This window comes from Nesoenas mayeri (genome assembly GCF_963082525.1).
Source record: "Nesoenas mayeri genome assembly, chromosome: 7".
NCBI lineage: Eukaryota > Metazoa > Chordata > Aves > Columbiformes > Columbidae > Nesoenas > Nesoenas mayeri.
Window position 1 is genome coordinate 27,975,384 of NC_137551.1, and position 17,365 is coordinate 27,992,748.

General features: G+C 42.3%; 1 protein-coding gene across 1 annotated transcript in view; it reads left to right on the forward strand.

Moving 5' to 3' along the window:
* Positions 1-16,546, forward strand: part of SORCS3 (sortilin related VPS10 domain containing receptor 3) — a gene marked incomplete at its 3' end in the record, with an annotated part of 289,707 nt that extends 273,161 nt beyond the window's left edge. Inside the window, exons 21-27 of the mRNA XM_080347514.1 lie at positions 2,792-2,915; positions 5,574-5,686; positions 8,131-8,262; positions 10,133-10,232; positions 12,368-12,473; positions 15,846-16,006; positions 16,482-16,546. Coding sequence (XP_080203640.1) covers positions 2,792-2,915; positions 5,574-5,686; positions 8,131-8,262; positions 10,133-10,232; positions 12,368-12,473; positions 15,846-16,006; positions 16,482-16,546 — 801 coding nt within the window. The remainder of the gene's footprint in view (positions 1-2,791; positions 2,916-5,573; positions 5,687-8,130; positions 8,263-10,132; positions 10,233-12,367; positions 12,474-15,845; positions 16,007-16,481) is intronic.
* Positions 16,547-17,365: the final 819 nt, after the last annotated feature.

Sequence of the window (17,365 nt, forward strand, 5' to 3'; positions counted from 1 at the left end):
ATAATCCAGGCACCAGAGGAGCTCAGGAATATAAACCACTAACTATAACTCGGCAGGTTGTTGTACCCTGGCTGAGCTGTGGCAACCACCCAAATACACACACTGAGTCCATGACAAGTACCAGAGAATTCCACATAGATTATACTGCACTGAAATAGTGGGATGCAAGATCACATTACAGTTCTGATAGTTTTGTCTCTGCTCACACATGGACAGCCACTGAAGTACATGAAACATTTAGGTACTGGTACCTTGACCATCTGATTAAGCCATCCAGGTGTCAGTTTTCCAGCCATTGCTTTTGTCTTTAATATAGAAGTTGATTGTGAATAGAAAGAAATATATTGCCTTAAAGAAATATATTTTTTTTAAATAGAAAGTAATCTGTTTCAGGCCCAGAGGCAACAGACTACAAGCAGATGTGGATGTGTTTGGGGTGGATGCTTTGGACATAGCTATACATGGAGCAGCTGATCCTAGTGACACCCTGGAGTGACTGTACATGTTGAAATCTGTTGAGGTGTAGATTAGTAAAGGTGGTGCCACTCTACCTGTCGCCAAATCAAAGGCAAAGCTTTATCTCCAACTACCTCATGAAGTGTACTTCAGCTCTGACAGAAGTATGGCAAAGGATATAGACATAACAGCAGCAGCCACCTTTTTTCTTTCAGAACAACAATCTGCATCACATCAAGATTCCTTCTGGCATGTTTAACACACGTCAGATCCTTCTCTGTGCTCATTCATGGGCAAACTGTGATGCTTTTAGTACAGGTGGAAGATGGGGACACTGATTTGTGTGTGAATTACAAGATGAGATGTGCAATATTGTGCATAGTGACTGGTATTGCTAGGTGATATATTGTGCTTCCATGCTGAGGGATTGCAGCTTCTTTTCCTGTTCAGCCTGTGGGCATCCCAGGCAGAAGCAGATGTGTCATGTCACTGTGCAGTCTCACTAACATGCACTCTGTGCTGCTGTACAGAAGGGGGTTGTCTTAGACTCAAATGATCGGCTGAGGTTCTTCTCCTGCCTTTCCCACCCTGTTGGAACCATTGTACGACATTTCTACTGTGCTAATTTTTGCAGTATACCCAAAGGCCAATTTGCTTGGATTAACACAGGTCCAGTTTAATGAATGTGTCCAGCTGTCTAATAGGTTTGAGCAAATGAACCTTAAACTACTTGATTTAATTTAGTTTCCAGGTCTTGGTGCTTGAATTAAAATTAAGGAGCTGGCTTAATATTAAAACTCCATGATGGAGGTGAAATCATCCATGATAATGGAATGTCCACCATATACACATACAAAAAGGAAAAACTGAAGTTTTAAAGGCCAGATTGGTTCCTCTTATCTGCTGTTTTGCAAAATCACAACCTGTAATGTCCAGGAAGACTGCTAATACCACTGCAGTTTGATATAGGCCTATTCTACTTGTGCAGAATGTGTGTCTAAGTATATGTTAGCTAGGCCTTCAGGACTAGCACAAGCTGACACCCTTGCTGAGTTGCTCTGAGTCCCCTATGATCAAGATTTTTTTTTTCTACTGCTTTTTTAGCTCATGGATGAGGGAATCAAAGGAACGTGCCATTCTGCACTGGGGCTAATATGTTTGCCAGCCTGGTCTATGCCAGTGGAAATTTTGTCTATGCAAATGGCATATATGGCCACTGCTGTGAAATTCAGGCAAACTGGTGGTCTAATGGCATGAAGTATGAGAGCTGGATGGCGCATGTTCAGGGGTTTTCCTCTGGAAACAAACTGGCAATGTGGTGAAGGAATGATAGCAAAGGTACAATGGTTTTATCTGTTCTCCTAGACCTCTAAGTGCTTTTGCAATGGACGCTAGTATCACTATTTCCATTTTAATGGTTTAATCTAAACCAAGAGATTTGTCTATAGACCAGTTGTCAGATCAATGGCACCACTAAGACTAGACCTTTGATTTTCAATATGCAAATCTCTCTTCCCAAACATGGTGCACTTTTCTCATCTAGATGTGTATCAGTGTGAGAGTTTCCTGTGCAAAGAGAAGAGCTGTAGTGCTATCAAGGACATTTTTGTTTGAGAAGGTGCAGATAAAGCCAGCCTCCTCTGCCAGGGACCTGAGCTGGCTAAATGCAGGTCAATCTTACTCTGGAAAGCATTCAGCCACATTCAGACAGCAGTGTCAGCAGGCATTATGCCATGCATTTGGCCTTGTTAGCATGGTTTGCCAGCTTAAGGTTGGAGCTAGCTTACAGACTCAAAATGTGGACAGGGCAATGCTGGGTGCACTCGCTCTGTCCTGAGGAGAGTTGTTCTGAGTTAGGTGGATTTGTGCTCATAAGAGCAAGGGCTGGTTCTGAATCTGAACAATATGGAATGTTTGAGGAAGCATCTGCATCGTTGGTTTATGTTCAAATGCTGGTTTGAGCTGGATTGTGTTTTGTACAGATGAGGCAGCAGCTGTGCTGAGTGTGCGTGCAACACTGCATTCTGCAGCGCCAACTCTGCAATTGCTGACTGCGCTCTACTGAGGTGTTCAGAGTATAACAGGTTGCAGTTCACTGGAAGAATGTTTCAGGAAGCATTTACTGAAGTGAGAGAAACCTTTGCCAATGGGACTGTTCTCACTGGGTGGTGTTTGGGCCACATTTAGGCCTAACCAAGATATGCAAGCTTGGAGCGCCATTTCTGTATTAGGGAGGAAGTATGTCATGGCCTGGTGGATTAATCCGGTGTATGTTGTGATCCTGAGTTAATCTCATACTGGTTTTGACATCACCATCTGTGTTTACCTGTTGCAGCCCCTCATCACATTGGAGAGCAGCATCTCTTACGTCTTCACTGTGGAGGGGATGAACACTGTCACTGTGCAGGTTTCTGCGGGCAACAGCCTCATCCAGGACACCAAGGAGGTCGCAGTGCACGGTACTCTCAGCCTTTTACATCCAAATCTCTCAGGGGTATCTATAGGTGAAGAACAGTCAGTCATCGCTAAACCAAAATGAACTCTCTGAACTCCCTAATGTCTGGAGGAACCTCTGAAGACAAGCTGCCAACAAAGTAACTCAGATACTTTGTGATCACACAATACAGAAGTAAATTAGATGGAGCAGCGAGCCAGCTTCATAAGCTCAGCACTGTAGCACAGTGGCTGATGTCTCCTCTGTCTGGTGGTCTGTCTGTACACTCTGACTGGGAACTCCTGAAAGAAAAAAACACTCAGAGCTGTAGCCAGACTGCCTTCCCCCTCCTTCCTAGCTGTGGAAAGAGTCAGGGGTGGCCTGATTACAGCTCCTGTTTCTCTTCATATAGTGACTGAATAAGCAGGAGGGGTCTGGGAAACAGGGGACAGAAATGACTCTGTTGTTGGTATCTCTGCCCAGCCTCCATGCTGCAGCTGGAGGTCTGAATGTGTCCACTGGACTTTCCTGTGGGTCATGTTTGGTATGTTCTTGCCAGCTCTGTCCATCATGGGCTCCAAAAAGCACCCTTTGACAAACCATAGAGCTCACCCAGTTTGGGGCTTGATAAAGGCTGAGTGGAAGGGCACTCTCAGCAGTTTTGGCCAGGACTTTTGAAGTCTCTCTAGAGGATGATTTCCACCCTGGGCTAGTCTTAATTTTCTTCACCCAGTTATTGGCATCGAGCATTTGAGGGCAAACTTTTCTTTGGATACCAAGTTTTATTGAGACATAGGCTTTAAATAAGAGAAGGTATACTGCATGACTGAACTATGTGTTTCTTGTTTCAGTAATTAAATATAAATAAATGTCCTGCTGGTGCCTGGAAAACTGTATGCTCAGATTTAACAACCAGCTAAATAGATATTTATTGATTGCCTGACTGTGAAATGCAATGGATTTTTATAATTTGTTAATATGATTTAGCAATACCCAAACTAGCTATTAGCAAATATGAGTAACCCTCTACTTGATCACCTTGAGCACTGCAAAATGCAGTAATTACTTCTGGGAAGCTTGCATCTTTCCACTAGTTTCTGGAATAAACCTGAATCAAGCGTATCTGAGAGGGGACCACACAGATGCTCTTTGTAGTTGTGAAGTAAAGGTCTTGGTAGGTCTCACAGAATGCTCCTCACTGTTTTTAAACACTTTGTAAGAAATGTTGCCATTCTATTTAAAAAATTCAAACCTTTAGGATTTATCACAAAGAGAAACTGATCCAGTTGCAATGTCCAAATAGTTCTATGCAGCGTCATGCTGCAGACTGTCCTGGTTTAAGGAAGGAGTCCTTCCAGACCCCCAGTCTGGTGGTTGGTTCAAGTCTGAGTACATAAATGAGTGATAACTTTAGTAAACATGTGCTTTGCTAAATTTGTATCCTAATCTGTGTCCTAAGTTGTTATGGCTCTAGACAGGAAGGCATGGCTTTATTTATTTATTTAGGTTTTTCTTGCATTGTGATTAACACACCAGAATTTACTCAAAAAATAAACTGGACATGGTACTGAGGGTTGAAAAGTCAAAGGCTTTATGTATCAGACTCTGGGTTAAGCCTTCAGAACTTGAGTTTCCCTGCTGTCTTTGATGGCTTGTTTTATTTGAAAATATACTGCACCATCTAGAAAGAACGGATCTTGCAAAAGATGTAACATAAACACTGTGCTGGCACATCCCTGCTATTCCGTGGATTTCCTCATTTATAGTCTTGCTGGTTTATCTTAATCTAAAACTGGTACCTTCTTACAAATGATTAATGGTGCTTATTTGAAGTATCTGGAGATCAGGTGCTTCAAGGTGACGCACAGCACATCTCCAAAAACAGAAAGGAGAGTCTTCTACCCTGGGAACTTGCATCTCAGTGTGTTTGCCATGCTGAATCTGTGCCTTCCACTGGCACAAATCCATTGTGCAGGGTTGTCATAAGGATTCCAGGCTTGGTCTCTGGTGACACCAGAGGGGAGAGTTGGAATTGGAGAAAAACTTAAATTGTTCTGTACTTGAAGTCTAGGAGGTTTTTCCTCCTTCCTGCAATCAGTCAATTAGGAGGTAATTTTAAAGTGTTTCATTAATAGCCATTGCTTGATTAGCCAGTCATTAGCACCACTGGGTTTTTATTTGTTGGGGGTATTAACTGCTCATGGCTTCCCTCCAGGAGAGCAAACAGATAATACCTGCTTTTGAAAACATTACTTACAGCAAGTGTTTGCTCTGCAAACCACAATGCATGGAATTGCAGAGACTTTCCAAATTTCAGCCAGATACTGCCTTATTTACTGGTCAACTTCCTTGTAAGCAGAATCTAAGGAAGTTGAGTGGCAAAGTTACAAAGCCCAGAGGCATCATGAAAGGAAAGCATCCTCCCACCTCTCTCATTTTTGCTTCCATTTCTTCTCGGAAAAGCCACAAGTTGGCATTAGGGCAAAACATCCTTTGTGAGAACCTTTGTAAGAATTCTTTCTTTGCAGGCTTTCTGTGCTGCTTAGTGTTAGCCAGTGTGTTTTCTTCCTTCAGCCTTTCCTCTCTAAGATAATTATGGTCTTCCTGTTGTCTTCTGCACCCATGGATGTACTCTCAACACTGCTCATTTAATCTTCTCATAAATACTGTTTTTCTATTCCAGAGTATTTCCAGTCTCAGCTCCTGTCATTTTCTCCCAACTTGGACTACCATAACCCTGACATCCCTGAGTGGAGACAAGACATTGGCAAAGTCATCAGGAGAGCTCTTGCACAGGTGAGCGTGTTTTCTTGTCTGTACTGACATCAGCTAGGCTCTAAATACATACACTTTTGCAACATGTGAGCTTAAAAGAATGAGAAAGAACAGCAGTAATGAAGCTATAATTTTAAATCTATAAAAAGCTTCTTAATATGCTGGATCTTTTTACAAAGGTAAATTATATTGGGAATTTTGTGGAAATATTATTATTACTTTTATTAATGTTTCTGTGGGGCTTTTTAGCTTCTAATATCCCTGAGGACTTTACAAATTCTACATTGTAATAGTATCATTATTATTCTTATTTTGCCAAATTGATATTACAGTATCTACTGCTTTCTTATCCAAACATTTGGGTGGTGTTACTGTGTGCTGTTAAACAGCCGATCCACTTCATCCCAGAAGACAGACAATGCAGTATGTTGGATGCATGAGAAAAGTATTTTTACCTCTTCCTGATACTCAGCCTTCTAATGCAGCCAAGTGTAGCAACCAGTGAATGTTATAAATCTCTACTCCCTTTCCAACTGGGGCAACAAATGAGGATTCAGAGAGAAAATAGACTTACCTTTAAAATACAGGACAAAGAGAGATTTCTGTGGGTGGAAGATGCTGAATCTTCCTTTGGGATTAATTAGAATATGTTAACTAGCACTCATGTTCTTGCAGGAAAGGGGACAGAATAATTTATGATATCAAATAGCCAAGGACTTTGGTTTTATGTGAAATGAGGAGATGGATTTAGGGAAGCTTTTGTGTTTTCAACATTCTACCAAAAATCTTGCCTGTTGTTTTTTTGGCTTTTTGTTTGTTCTGTTTTTCTTCAGCTACAGCTGCTGTTAGAAATGGAGGCTGATTATTTTTACAGGGAAACTACATTCCTGCTCAGGATTTCTCATCTGCAGCCCCCTCAATATTCACAGTTAATAAGAGCTTCCTTGAGCATTTAGGGTTATGGAGAGCCAGCATCACTGACCAGAGGAGCTCAACCCACACACTGTGACTATGGCAGGGAGAGAGGGACACAGACTGCCCAGAATAAGTGGCATTCACTTTGGTTGTCAGCACATGATTCTTAAGAACAGGTTTTCACCTTTTATATTCAAATAAAGCTCATTTTTTTTTGCACAGAGCAGAAACTTCTAACCTTGCACTGTAGACATACAGTGCTATGGGGTTTTTGTGCGCATGGAGGTGAAGAAAACGAGAGCAAAAGGAAATGGCCTCAAATTGTGCCAGGATAGGTTTAGACTGGATATTCAGAAAAATTTCTTCCTGGCAATAGTTATTGGGCATTGGAACAGGCTGCCCAGGGCTGTGGTGGATTCACCATCCCCTGGAGGGGTTTAAAAAACACATAGATGAGGTTCATAGGGACATGATTTAGAGGTGGATTTGGCAGTGTTAGATTAATGGCTGGACTCAATGATCTTAAAGGTCTTTTCCAACGAAAATTATTCTATGATTGTTTTCCCATCCTGAGAAAACACAAGGTTCATTTGTTTGAACTGTTGTTCCTTTTTACTATATTTAGAGTCCCATTCACAGGAAAAAAAAAAAAAAAAATTAGGTTGCAACTATGAATGATTGCAGCCAACAGTAGAAATCATCTATAAGTGCTTGTTTGTATATCCTTTTGTGACTATTTGGTTGCAGCCTGTGACCTACACTTGTGGGATGGATCACCAGGAATGGGCTTGACCCATTGACATACCTCAGTTCAGCAATGAGGCCAAGGAGCTTGAGATGGGGTCGATCAGGCAGCTGATGGGGTGGACCTCATGCAGCAGTGAGTTTCTGACGGAGGAGAGGTTTCCAGCCCCACTGAGGGTGCACAGCTTGGATTCGGGGAGAGAGGGAAGTAGCCTCAGTGGACAAGCCATGCTGAAGGTGTGGAACTGGCTCTTGGTTCAGCAAACTGGCTCTTGGTTCAGCAAACCGAGCAGTTCCTGGCACAGCCCTCCCGATCAGCCTCAGTAGTTAAAAAGTCTTCCACTGGAGACATTAAGTTATTAACGTATGGTAAATGTGCATCTGCCTAAGCTGGTATTAGAAGGTGACTGCAGGCAATTTCTTCATATGTCCCTGTCAGTTGCACACTTACCAGTGGTCACACTGAGCCAGGCTCTCTGGATCTTACTTTGGATCATTCTTCTGTAGTGAGAAGGACTATATGGAAAATTCAGATCTGGAGACATGGTAGGTTTGGACTTTGGGTTGAGATCTTTGGGTCCAAGACTGTTGTCAAGCCTACATGTACTTCTAGAACTGACATAGAGTTAATAATTATAAGAACCTCTCTTTCTGACTCACCAAATGGGCAGAACAGCTCACCGGGACCACAACACCTACAGTGGAACTGGCAAATAACTATTTGATGGGAACACAGTTTCCCGTACTGAATGGAAACATCAGTAACAGAATAGCAGCTGGAGACCTCCTTCTTTGTTTTCTTTTAGGTGACTGGTATCCCTGATGAACAGATCCTGGTAGCTGTATTTCCTGGGCTGCCTACTTCTGCTGAACTCTTCATACTGCCCCATAAAAACACAACAGAGAGGAGGAAAAGCAGTGAGGCTGATCTGGAGCAAGTAAGGAAAGAAGGATTCATGGAACATTCATTTCCTGTCATGCCATTTATTGATGGCCTCCTTAACCTGTTGCAGTTTTGGAAATAACTTAAAATAAGTGTGATGGAACTGGATGCATCTGGGACCATGGCAGTATAGTTTATGGCATTAAAGAAAATGATTTTCAGAGGAAAAACGGGCTTTTCTAGTACCTCTCTGTGATATGTCACAGTCTACCAGCAGTGGTTCTTCCCAGATCAGTGGTGTGTCCTTATTACAGTAGTTATGGCCAAAGGAACCTTGAATATGTACTCCCTCTACTCCCTGGAGGAATGCTAAGAGCCAGAGACCAAAGCAGCAAGATAATATATTGAGGTTTACTAAAAATAAATCAAGCTCTTCAGCTTGTATATCATTGCAACAAGACCTCTTTTTTTTCTGCAGCAGCGAATGGCGTGTGCAAACTATATTTGGAAGTTACAATATCCATCCATTTAGATAAATAGGTAATTACCATGATGAATAGCAACAGTGATATGCAGGCAAGGGAAGAGCTAGGAACAACAGCAGTAGTCTGCTGAAGCTTTCATGCTAGAATTACCAAGTGATTAAATCAGGTCCATAAAGGCGAAGGAGTGAAGTACTGCTGGAAAGGCTGCTTAGCTCTAGCTAATGTGTGCAGCATTTTTACTGCATGCAACCTATGTGTGACCTCATCTCCAAGTTACTCTTGGAGAAATAACTCTTCTGTGATCAAACATTAAATAATTCAGAGGACTGCTGAATTTTGTGGAAGCGCTTGTCACCCACTGAGCAAAGTCAGTCTCCTCAGAGTAGTACATTTGTCTGAGCAACCTAGCAAAGCTGGCTTCTTAAATTTATGGTGGTGAGTGTACAGAAGAGATGTATTGTGGTGGGTAAGTTTGGAAGGCTTTCTGGAGGGATCTTCTTGGAGTGATGTGCATCCTGTTCAGTAGGATCTACCCATATGAGAATTTCCTCCAAACAAGCTGTTGTGAAAATATGTCATACATCAGGATTATACAGACATGTCAGATAAGGTTTCTGACTAGCTGACCGTGAGGCCTGAAGTCTAGGGTTCTAATTTTATTTGATGGTCCACTCAGTTGTACTTTGGCACCTGTTGTTGGTTTCTGCTTGAGGAGCTTTGCTCTGGAGAGCAGGCCATCAGAACTACTCAGTAGTTGTGCCTAGACCATAAGAACTACTTGCTCTAGGCAGACCAGGCATAAACAAACTCAGGCTCCAGTGTGACATGCCAAGTATGTGCTCTGAGGCAACCAAAGAACACATAGCTGGGTTGCTGAGCCATGAGTAAAATCCAGTCCAATGCTTCTCTTCTAAATTAAAGCGTTTGTCAATTATCTTCAAAACTGGACTGTCTCATCCCCAATAGCCTATTTAAATAGGAGCTACATGACTAGGATTGTCCTGAATCAATGTGAATAAAGAAGTGTTACAGGCTGGACTACCTGATTTCCATCATCCACCAATGAAAGACCAGTATGTCAGTGATTTCCAAGTGCTTTACATCAAACTTCCAGGACATTGGGGAGTGTGAAAAGATCCTTAGTTCTTTTCCCTCCTTCTCTATCTCCCCAAAAAAGAGTAAGAATTTGCTGACTTTCTCGGTTTGCTTCCCATGAGACGTATGTTAATTAACATGCTCTGTGAGTCTCAAAGCATCTGTTTGGAGACTTGCATGCAGTAGCACCCAGTTCCATCTCTGCTTCCTCAATCTCTCACTTCCCTTCTTGTCCTGAATCCAGTAAGAGATGTCACCATTCGTAGGCTACATGCATTCTTGAATGTTCTCCAGAGCTTGCTGTTTTCTGTATTGTAACTAATGTCTCTCTTATTATTTCATCAGGTGGTAGAAATCCTTTTTAATGCTCTCAACCAGAACCTGGTCCAGTTTGAACTGAAGCCTGGTGTTGAAGTCATTGTGTATGTTACTCAGTTAACATTAGGTGAGTGTGCAGTCAAATGCGTAGCTCTGGTTCTCCTGAGGCTTCAGACAACTCCAGGAGAACTGGTCTGCATCAGAGCACTCACAGTTTGGTATGTGCTACTGGGATATGTAGGACTGATCGTATTGAGACATTGTCTGTGGTGGAAGCAGGGAGTGTTAACAACAAAATCCAGCAGTGGCATCATCATGCACCAGTTTGTACAAGTATTTAAAGTACCTTTTAAGAGTTCCCTATGGCTTAATTGACTAGTGCATTGATGTTTTTCAAGTGTTTTTAAAATTCAGGTGAATGGTGTTCTATTAAGCCCTCATTGGGTACCTGTGGAATTCAGTTGGGTGTATTACTAACCCTCATGGATATTGGATCAAATCCTTATTGCAAAGGGCTTGTTAATGTTATGACTAGCTGAGAAGCTTTATAGGGGCAAAGTACTCATGAAAAGAAGATTCAGACCTCTTACAGGGAATACATGCCTGAATATTGACTTCTAGAAATTAGAACTTATTTAAATTTCAATGCTACCTATCTCCATTTTCACACAGAATAATGAATAGTCACTTCAAGCTTCATCACCCCTTTTGCTTTAAACCACCCTAGCGTGAAGCTCTCAGGTACTGCTGAGAATTTTGGCCAGCCTAGTGTGAAGCTCTCAGCTATTGCTGAGACAGTAGTGATGACTACAGAGGAGATGATGGGTTTATTTTTGCCATTGCTTTTTATGACTCTCCTTGCAACTATCTGAAATGTGGGATCTTGTGCATGTGACATTGCTGACAGCCTCTCCAAAAGATTAGGATTCATGTCCCATGATAATACAGTTCAGCTTCTTTTTACATGAGAATCTCACAAAGCTGAAGGCTGGGCTAAACCAAGGCTTGTGACCTATCCTATAGGTAGTTCCTTTTTGCCTTCACTCTCTGACTATTGCTTGGGGATGAGAGTCAGATGTCAATAGGTGTAGGCTGGAATGAGTTAATTTGCAAAACTGGGAATGAGATCCAAATATCTGCAGTCTTCAGGTTCAGAACCTGTGTTTGTTCTAGCAAGACACTGCAAAGCATGGATTTAGCTTACAGTGCTCAACTCTTCTCACAACCTCCTCCTTGTGGCGGTGCTGTATTTGTTTCATGTCCATTCCCATAGTGTTTGACTTGGGTGAAAAAACAGTCAGCTCTGTTACATAAAAGAGTCCATAGAAGCACTAGAAGCAGAATACCGGCCAGACCAAACTCTTAGGTGTGAAAATTCGGCAACAGAACCAAAAGTGGTTCTATTTGTGTAGACTTTGTCCCTGTCTTCTTGGTGATAGAAGAGGACTAGAGAACAGTAAAAAACCAAAATCAAATATTTACAGAGAGTGAAAAACATTCAGCTGCTACTTACAATCATTTGCGCACCGTTAGAGCCTTCTCATCAGACTCTGGATTCTCAGCACAGTGCTCAGGCCATTCAGACGCCCTGCTCCGATGAGCTGTGGGAGTAGCTGCATAAACAAGGTATAGTAATACACTTCATTTAGCCCACCCCAAAACGTCAAGGATAGATGGATCAAATCTCCAAAATGTTATAATGCAGTGCGTGCTGGGGTCCAGGATTATTGCTTTGGACTTTTCCACATTATGAAAACTGACTCCATTAAATGTGTGTGAAGTGTAATACAAGGACAAACCTTGAGGCTTTTCACAAGACCAGATCCCTGTCACATGTGAGACAGACATATGTCCTTAGAAAATGAGAGTCACGCTGTTCATGGATGCTCTGAAGTAGCTCATCCAAAGGGAAACAGACGTGCGTTAAGCCACACTTAATAAATTTCATTTCTACCCCAGTCCTTGGAAAAGCCTGCGAATAAATAGTCCAGCATGTTAACACAGGAGTGATCACCCATTCAGCTAGCATGGCTCGGCGTGTCTTTTCACTAGCAGATGTTAGAGTGCACTGTCTTGAAAAGGAGGTTGGCATTCAAAGGACAAGAGAGTCAATTTGTTTCGTACTGACTGGTCCTGCCAAAACCAGAATGCACCATGCAGTGGTGATAAAGCAGATGTGGCAGAGTTGAGCTCCAGTCTCTGGTAGTTATGTGTTTCGTAATAATATCTTTCAATAGTAACGCTCTGCCTTTCCTCCTGCAGCACCCCTTGTTGATTCCAGCACAGGTCATAGCAGTTCGGCAATGCTGATGTTGCTGTCTGTGGTGTTTGTAGGCTTGGCTGTTTTTTTAATCTACAAATTCAAGAGGTAAGTTGAGAAACTTTAGGGTATGGGAGGAGGACACACTGGGTGATTTACAGGGAATCTAGGCAGAGCAGTACCTGGATTGCAGATGTAAAGCGAGTTATGCTGGCCTAAGGCTTAGACCAGTACGGTTCCCCTTCCACCACAAACTCAGTGCTCTGAAAGCTCATCAAGAGCTCAGAAATCAAGCTGTGACCTGCTTCAGCAGATCTGTTTGAAACACACAAGGAATGGGAACCCTGTGTGCTCACTGTATACTGAGCTACACAATGCAGACTTAGTCAAAAATCACACTATGGATGTCTTCATACCATCTATATTTACCTGGCCAACTGCCTTTGTGTAGCAGTATCTCATTTATATCCTGCAAAGTGAATAGTTTAGTCTTGCAGAGGAACAGCTGTGATTGTTAGGGGTGGAAGACTCAAAGCCAGAAAATTTTGTGTTTAGCATCAAAATGCCTCTGGGAATCTGTGCTGAGATTTTCTTTGCCAGATGTTAATATAAACCTGTTGATTCCAGGCAGCAGGCAGGACCTGTGCTGGCCCAAGACACTTTGCTGCTACAAGCTATGAAACAAAATAAGGGATAAGAACGGTCTGTTTGCTGAAGGGCTGCCTTATGAGAATATATTTTAGGCAGATGGAGCTCCTTAGGAGGAACTTTGCATTCAGTACTTACTGTGTTAAACGGTCTATGTGCCTAGATCCTGTCCAGTGGCAACATGTTGTATTAGAGGCATAAGCTGAGTCTGACTTTACCAAAATCTGTATATTCTGGCTGTCAGACAGCAGTGAGCAGCTTGGTAATCCACTTTGCTTTGGCAGTCTCCAGGTCATGTTATGCTACTACAGCTCATAAAACTTACTCTTGTACACTACTTAAGCACCCTGAGCCTTAAGCATAGCAGCAATCAGCCTTGTGCTGTGCTCCAGGGCTGGGAAGACCCCACCATGTTAAAATCTGCCTGAAAACGGAATGTATTGCAAATCCGGCCTGAGGAGGAAAACAGTTAAAGCATTGGTTTTGCTTAGCCCAGAGCTCATCAACTTGCTGTCCCCTCTTATCTGTTCTGTCCCAAAGAGGACAAACACAAGTCAAACTGACAAAGTTTAAGATTGACATGCCCAGAGCATCCTAAGCTTGATTCTTCAGAACAGAAAGAAAGCAACTTTTCAGCTCTGTCTAAAATCTCTGGCTCAATGGATCAGAACTGAGACCGTGCAAAAATTCTTAATGCAGAAAAGAGGTGAAAACAAAAGCTTACCTCTGTCTCTCAGTGATGCAGAGGTCCATTAGCAATATGTACTTTTCTGATTAACGGTGATCCCAACCTGAATACAGAACTGCAGCTTACAGGAAAACACTGTGGGGAGAGCATGGGCCTGCATGAATTTTTAATTCTACGAATTTATAGAAACGGTGCTTTGCTCATTTGCAAACAGACACATTGAGTCCATCAAGTTATAGACTCAGCAGGCATGTTAAACACTGCTGCCAAAGAGATGCTTGTTGAGGAGGTCCAGGTGGAAAAGGAAGGAAGTGGGAAAATTAGAGAAATAATCTGTAAAAAGATTGTTTATTTTCTGAGATATAGCATATAGCAGGTTAATACTATGCATGTATGGGTGGTGAGTGATAGTGGGGCAACGGGCAAGTGGTGTGCATGTGTCTTGGGACACGTGTGCTCAGAGATGTGTGGTGGGATGTTGTGGCCACCTGTGTCTGTGCTGGAAGGCACAGCAGGATTAGGTATGGATAGATGGATGCACATACGTACAGCCATCTCGGTTTCTTTCTTACCTGGCTCTCTGAAGTACCTGGAGGCTCTCTGCCTCACAACTCTGAAGAGCTTTTCTCACCTTTTCTATCAAACCTCAGAAGACTATCACTTCTCTACCACTGCATTGTTTGGAAGCAAAACTAATTCTTTGAATATCTCCAGGCATATTCTCATGTCCACATCTCTACACACCTCCAGACATATTCTAGGCACTTAAATCCTATAGGAATACATTTGTACTCTCTCAGCCAATGTGCACATTCCCCGTGTAGTGCTCATGTCTTCTAGTGATCTGTAAGGCAAGTCTGAAGGTTCCGAAGAGTGGGTAGGAGAAAAGAAGAACAACATGAGGTTTGTTCACTGCTGCTAAACAGCCCAAGTATGTCCTGACTTGCTGCTGGTTAAGAACAGAACGCCAAATCCAGGGAACAGCAGTTGTCTGAGGCCAGAACTTCACTGGAGTAAAATCAGCACAGAGCTATTGAATTCATAAGAGTTGAGGCAATTTCCACTGCTTTCAATCTTTGACACATCCAACAGCAGACAGGTTAGCATAAAGAGATGACATTTTAGATAGCCTCTTTTGAACACATCTTCTTTCTCTCTCCTGTGTGCTTTAACGAACTGAAAAAATTCTCTGAATTTTTCCTATTTTAGCAATGTGGACTGCATGGCACGGTGTCATTTTAAGGGCATTAAAAAAAACCAGTCAGACACCTTCCAAGAGGCAACTACACACAGATAAGCATAGCAACCCCCATGATGCTTAACATTACCTTTCAGTTCACTCATTTTAAACTTGCATTCCTCCAGAGTTTACTATCTAACTATCTGTCTTACTAATTGATTTTCAAGGATATCTTTCTAGCAGTCAAATTCTCTTTGAAGAAGGAAGAAGAAATAATCCATCCACTTTCTTGGCTTCTTGAGCAGCAAGGGAAAAAATCAGTCCCTGCAAACCTTCATGACTTGTAGCATGGCAAAATGTTGTTGCACTGAAGTGGTAAACAAATAGACTTTGGGTGGATGTCACGAAGTGCAAGTCCTTTCTGTACTCTGAGGCAGGACCAATTCCTTATAACTCTTTCTGATGTGGCAATTCCCACTGAGTCGGTCTGGGCCAGTCAACAGAAACAAGCCTAGCATTTTTTTTTTCTCAGTTGACAGTAGTGCTCAAATTGATTTTTACTTTTGGTTTCCAATGCACCACTGATCGTGTAATAAATACTGAGCGAGTTGGCAATTGCAGCTGATTGTGCTTAGTTGATTGGTGTTCTCTGAGTGCACAGTGTCAGTGAGCACAACTTCTCATGTGAAAGGGCAGGACCAGAACATTTAGGTTTACAGCTAGAAGTGCCTTTGGGCACGGGATAGGAAGAGAGTGGCCTGGGATTTCAGCTTTAGGCTGGTGTTGGAATCAGTGGATGCTAATGGCACGTTCAGAGCCAAACGTCCTTGTGGTTGATACTTTCCAGCACTGCCAGTGCTGCATTTGTGGGATTGGTCTCAGTTTAATCAGTCTGATTAATCAATGACATGCCAAGGATCACAGTGTTACAAAATATAACCTCTCATTTTCCTGTCCTGCACAGGAAAATCCCTTGGATTAACATCTACGCCCAAGTTCAGCATGACAAGGAGCAGGAAATGATTGGCTCTGTTAGCCAAAGTGAAAATGCCCCCAAAATCACTCTGAGTGAGTTCACAGACCCCGAGGAGCTGATGGACAAAGAGCTGGACACGCGAGTGATGGGTGAGAGACAGCCCTTGTCTGGAGCTGGTTTGACAGTCTGGGTGAGGATGTTGGTCACTGGGGTATTAGGAGAGGCAATGACTGTGGCTCCAGGTACAAGCAAAGCCTGAGGCACTGAGACAGAGAAAAAATCTCTCTGCAACATGGTAACAGGAAGTTTTTCTTAAAGTTTGTCAGCTTTTCTCACAGTGTTAGACAACCACGGTAGGAACCTGGAAACAGCAATAGGTATATATGGGTTAGTAATGGCTGTATCTCACACCTGTGCCTGCTCACAACCCTGTCTGTAACAGGTAGTAACAGGTTTTCCTCATGCTCTATGCTTATTGCAAATACAAAAAAGGATGTGTTACTTTTAAGAACCTTTTCTGTCTTTACACTTACACAAGCACATCCTAAAAAGGAGTGAGAAGCAATACAGATCAAACTATTGAAGCCACTGCACTGACTCTGTTCTCCATTTTCTCCTCCACAGGAAGCATCTCAACAATTGCCAACAGTGAAAGCACAAAGGAAATCCCAAACTGCACTAGTGTTTAATAATGAGAATCTACTTGGTCTACAACATTTCTGACTTTTTATTTGTAATTATTATTGTTATTATTATTATTATTATGAAAAAAAGAGTTATATGTCATTATTATTATTTGGGAGGGGATGGGGTGGGCTTTTTCTGTTTACCAGGGCTGCATTCATAAATAGCAGGCGTTCTTCATATTTAGGAAATACTCATCAGATTAGGAAGAAAAAGCAAAGAATGAGTCAAGTGTGTAATGAGATTTGAATGCCAGCCTTCTGTTAAATACGGAATGCGAATTAAGTATTCAAATCCAACAGGCAGGTATAGTACCTTAGGCAACATGTTGCAGGTAACGTGTCCCTTTTCAGCCCTTTTCAAAATAAGTCATGAATCAGCTACTTGATCCTGCCAGAGGGCTCAGGCTGGTTGTTGCACCAGAGTCTGCAACATGCCAAAAGCTCTCGCTTTCCAATGACATGCATGTATCAGCTTTTTGCAGGATCTTGCCTCTTTTAATTGCTTTTAATTTCAGTCACCCTCTGGCACTGCTCACTGCTGAGAAAGGGGAAAAAAAATCAGAGCAAACACAGACGTCAGTGTTCCTTGGACTGTAGATTGTCTGGAGGGGACAGCACCACAAGCGATGAAGGAGTATGCCTGATTTATGAATGCAGCCCAAACCCTGTGCATGTGAATAGCAAGGATGCCGAAGGTCTACTGTAGATAATTACGATGTACATAGCTTTTTATTTCTTGGGAAATAATTTAATGTTTAGTAAAAGAAGAGATGTTTAAAATAAGACCTGAACCACATACACACATGCACGCACACACGTGCA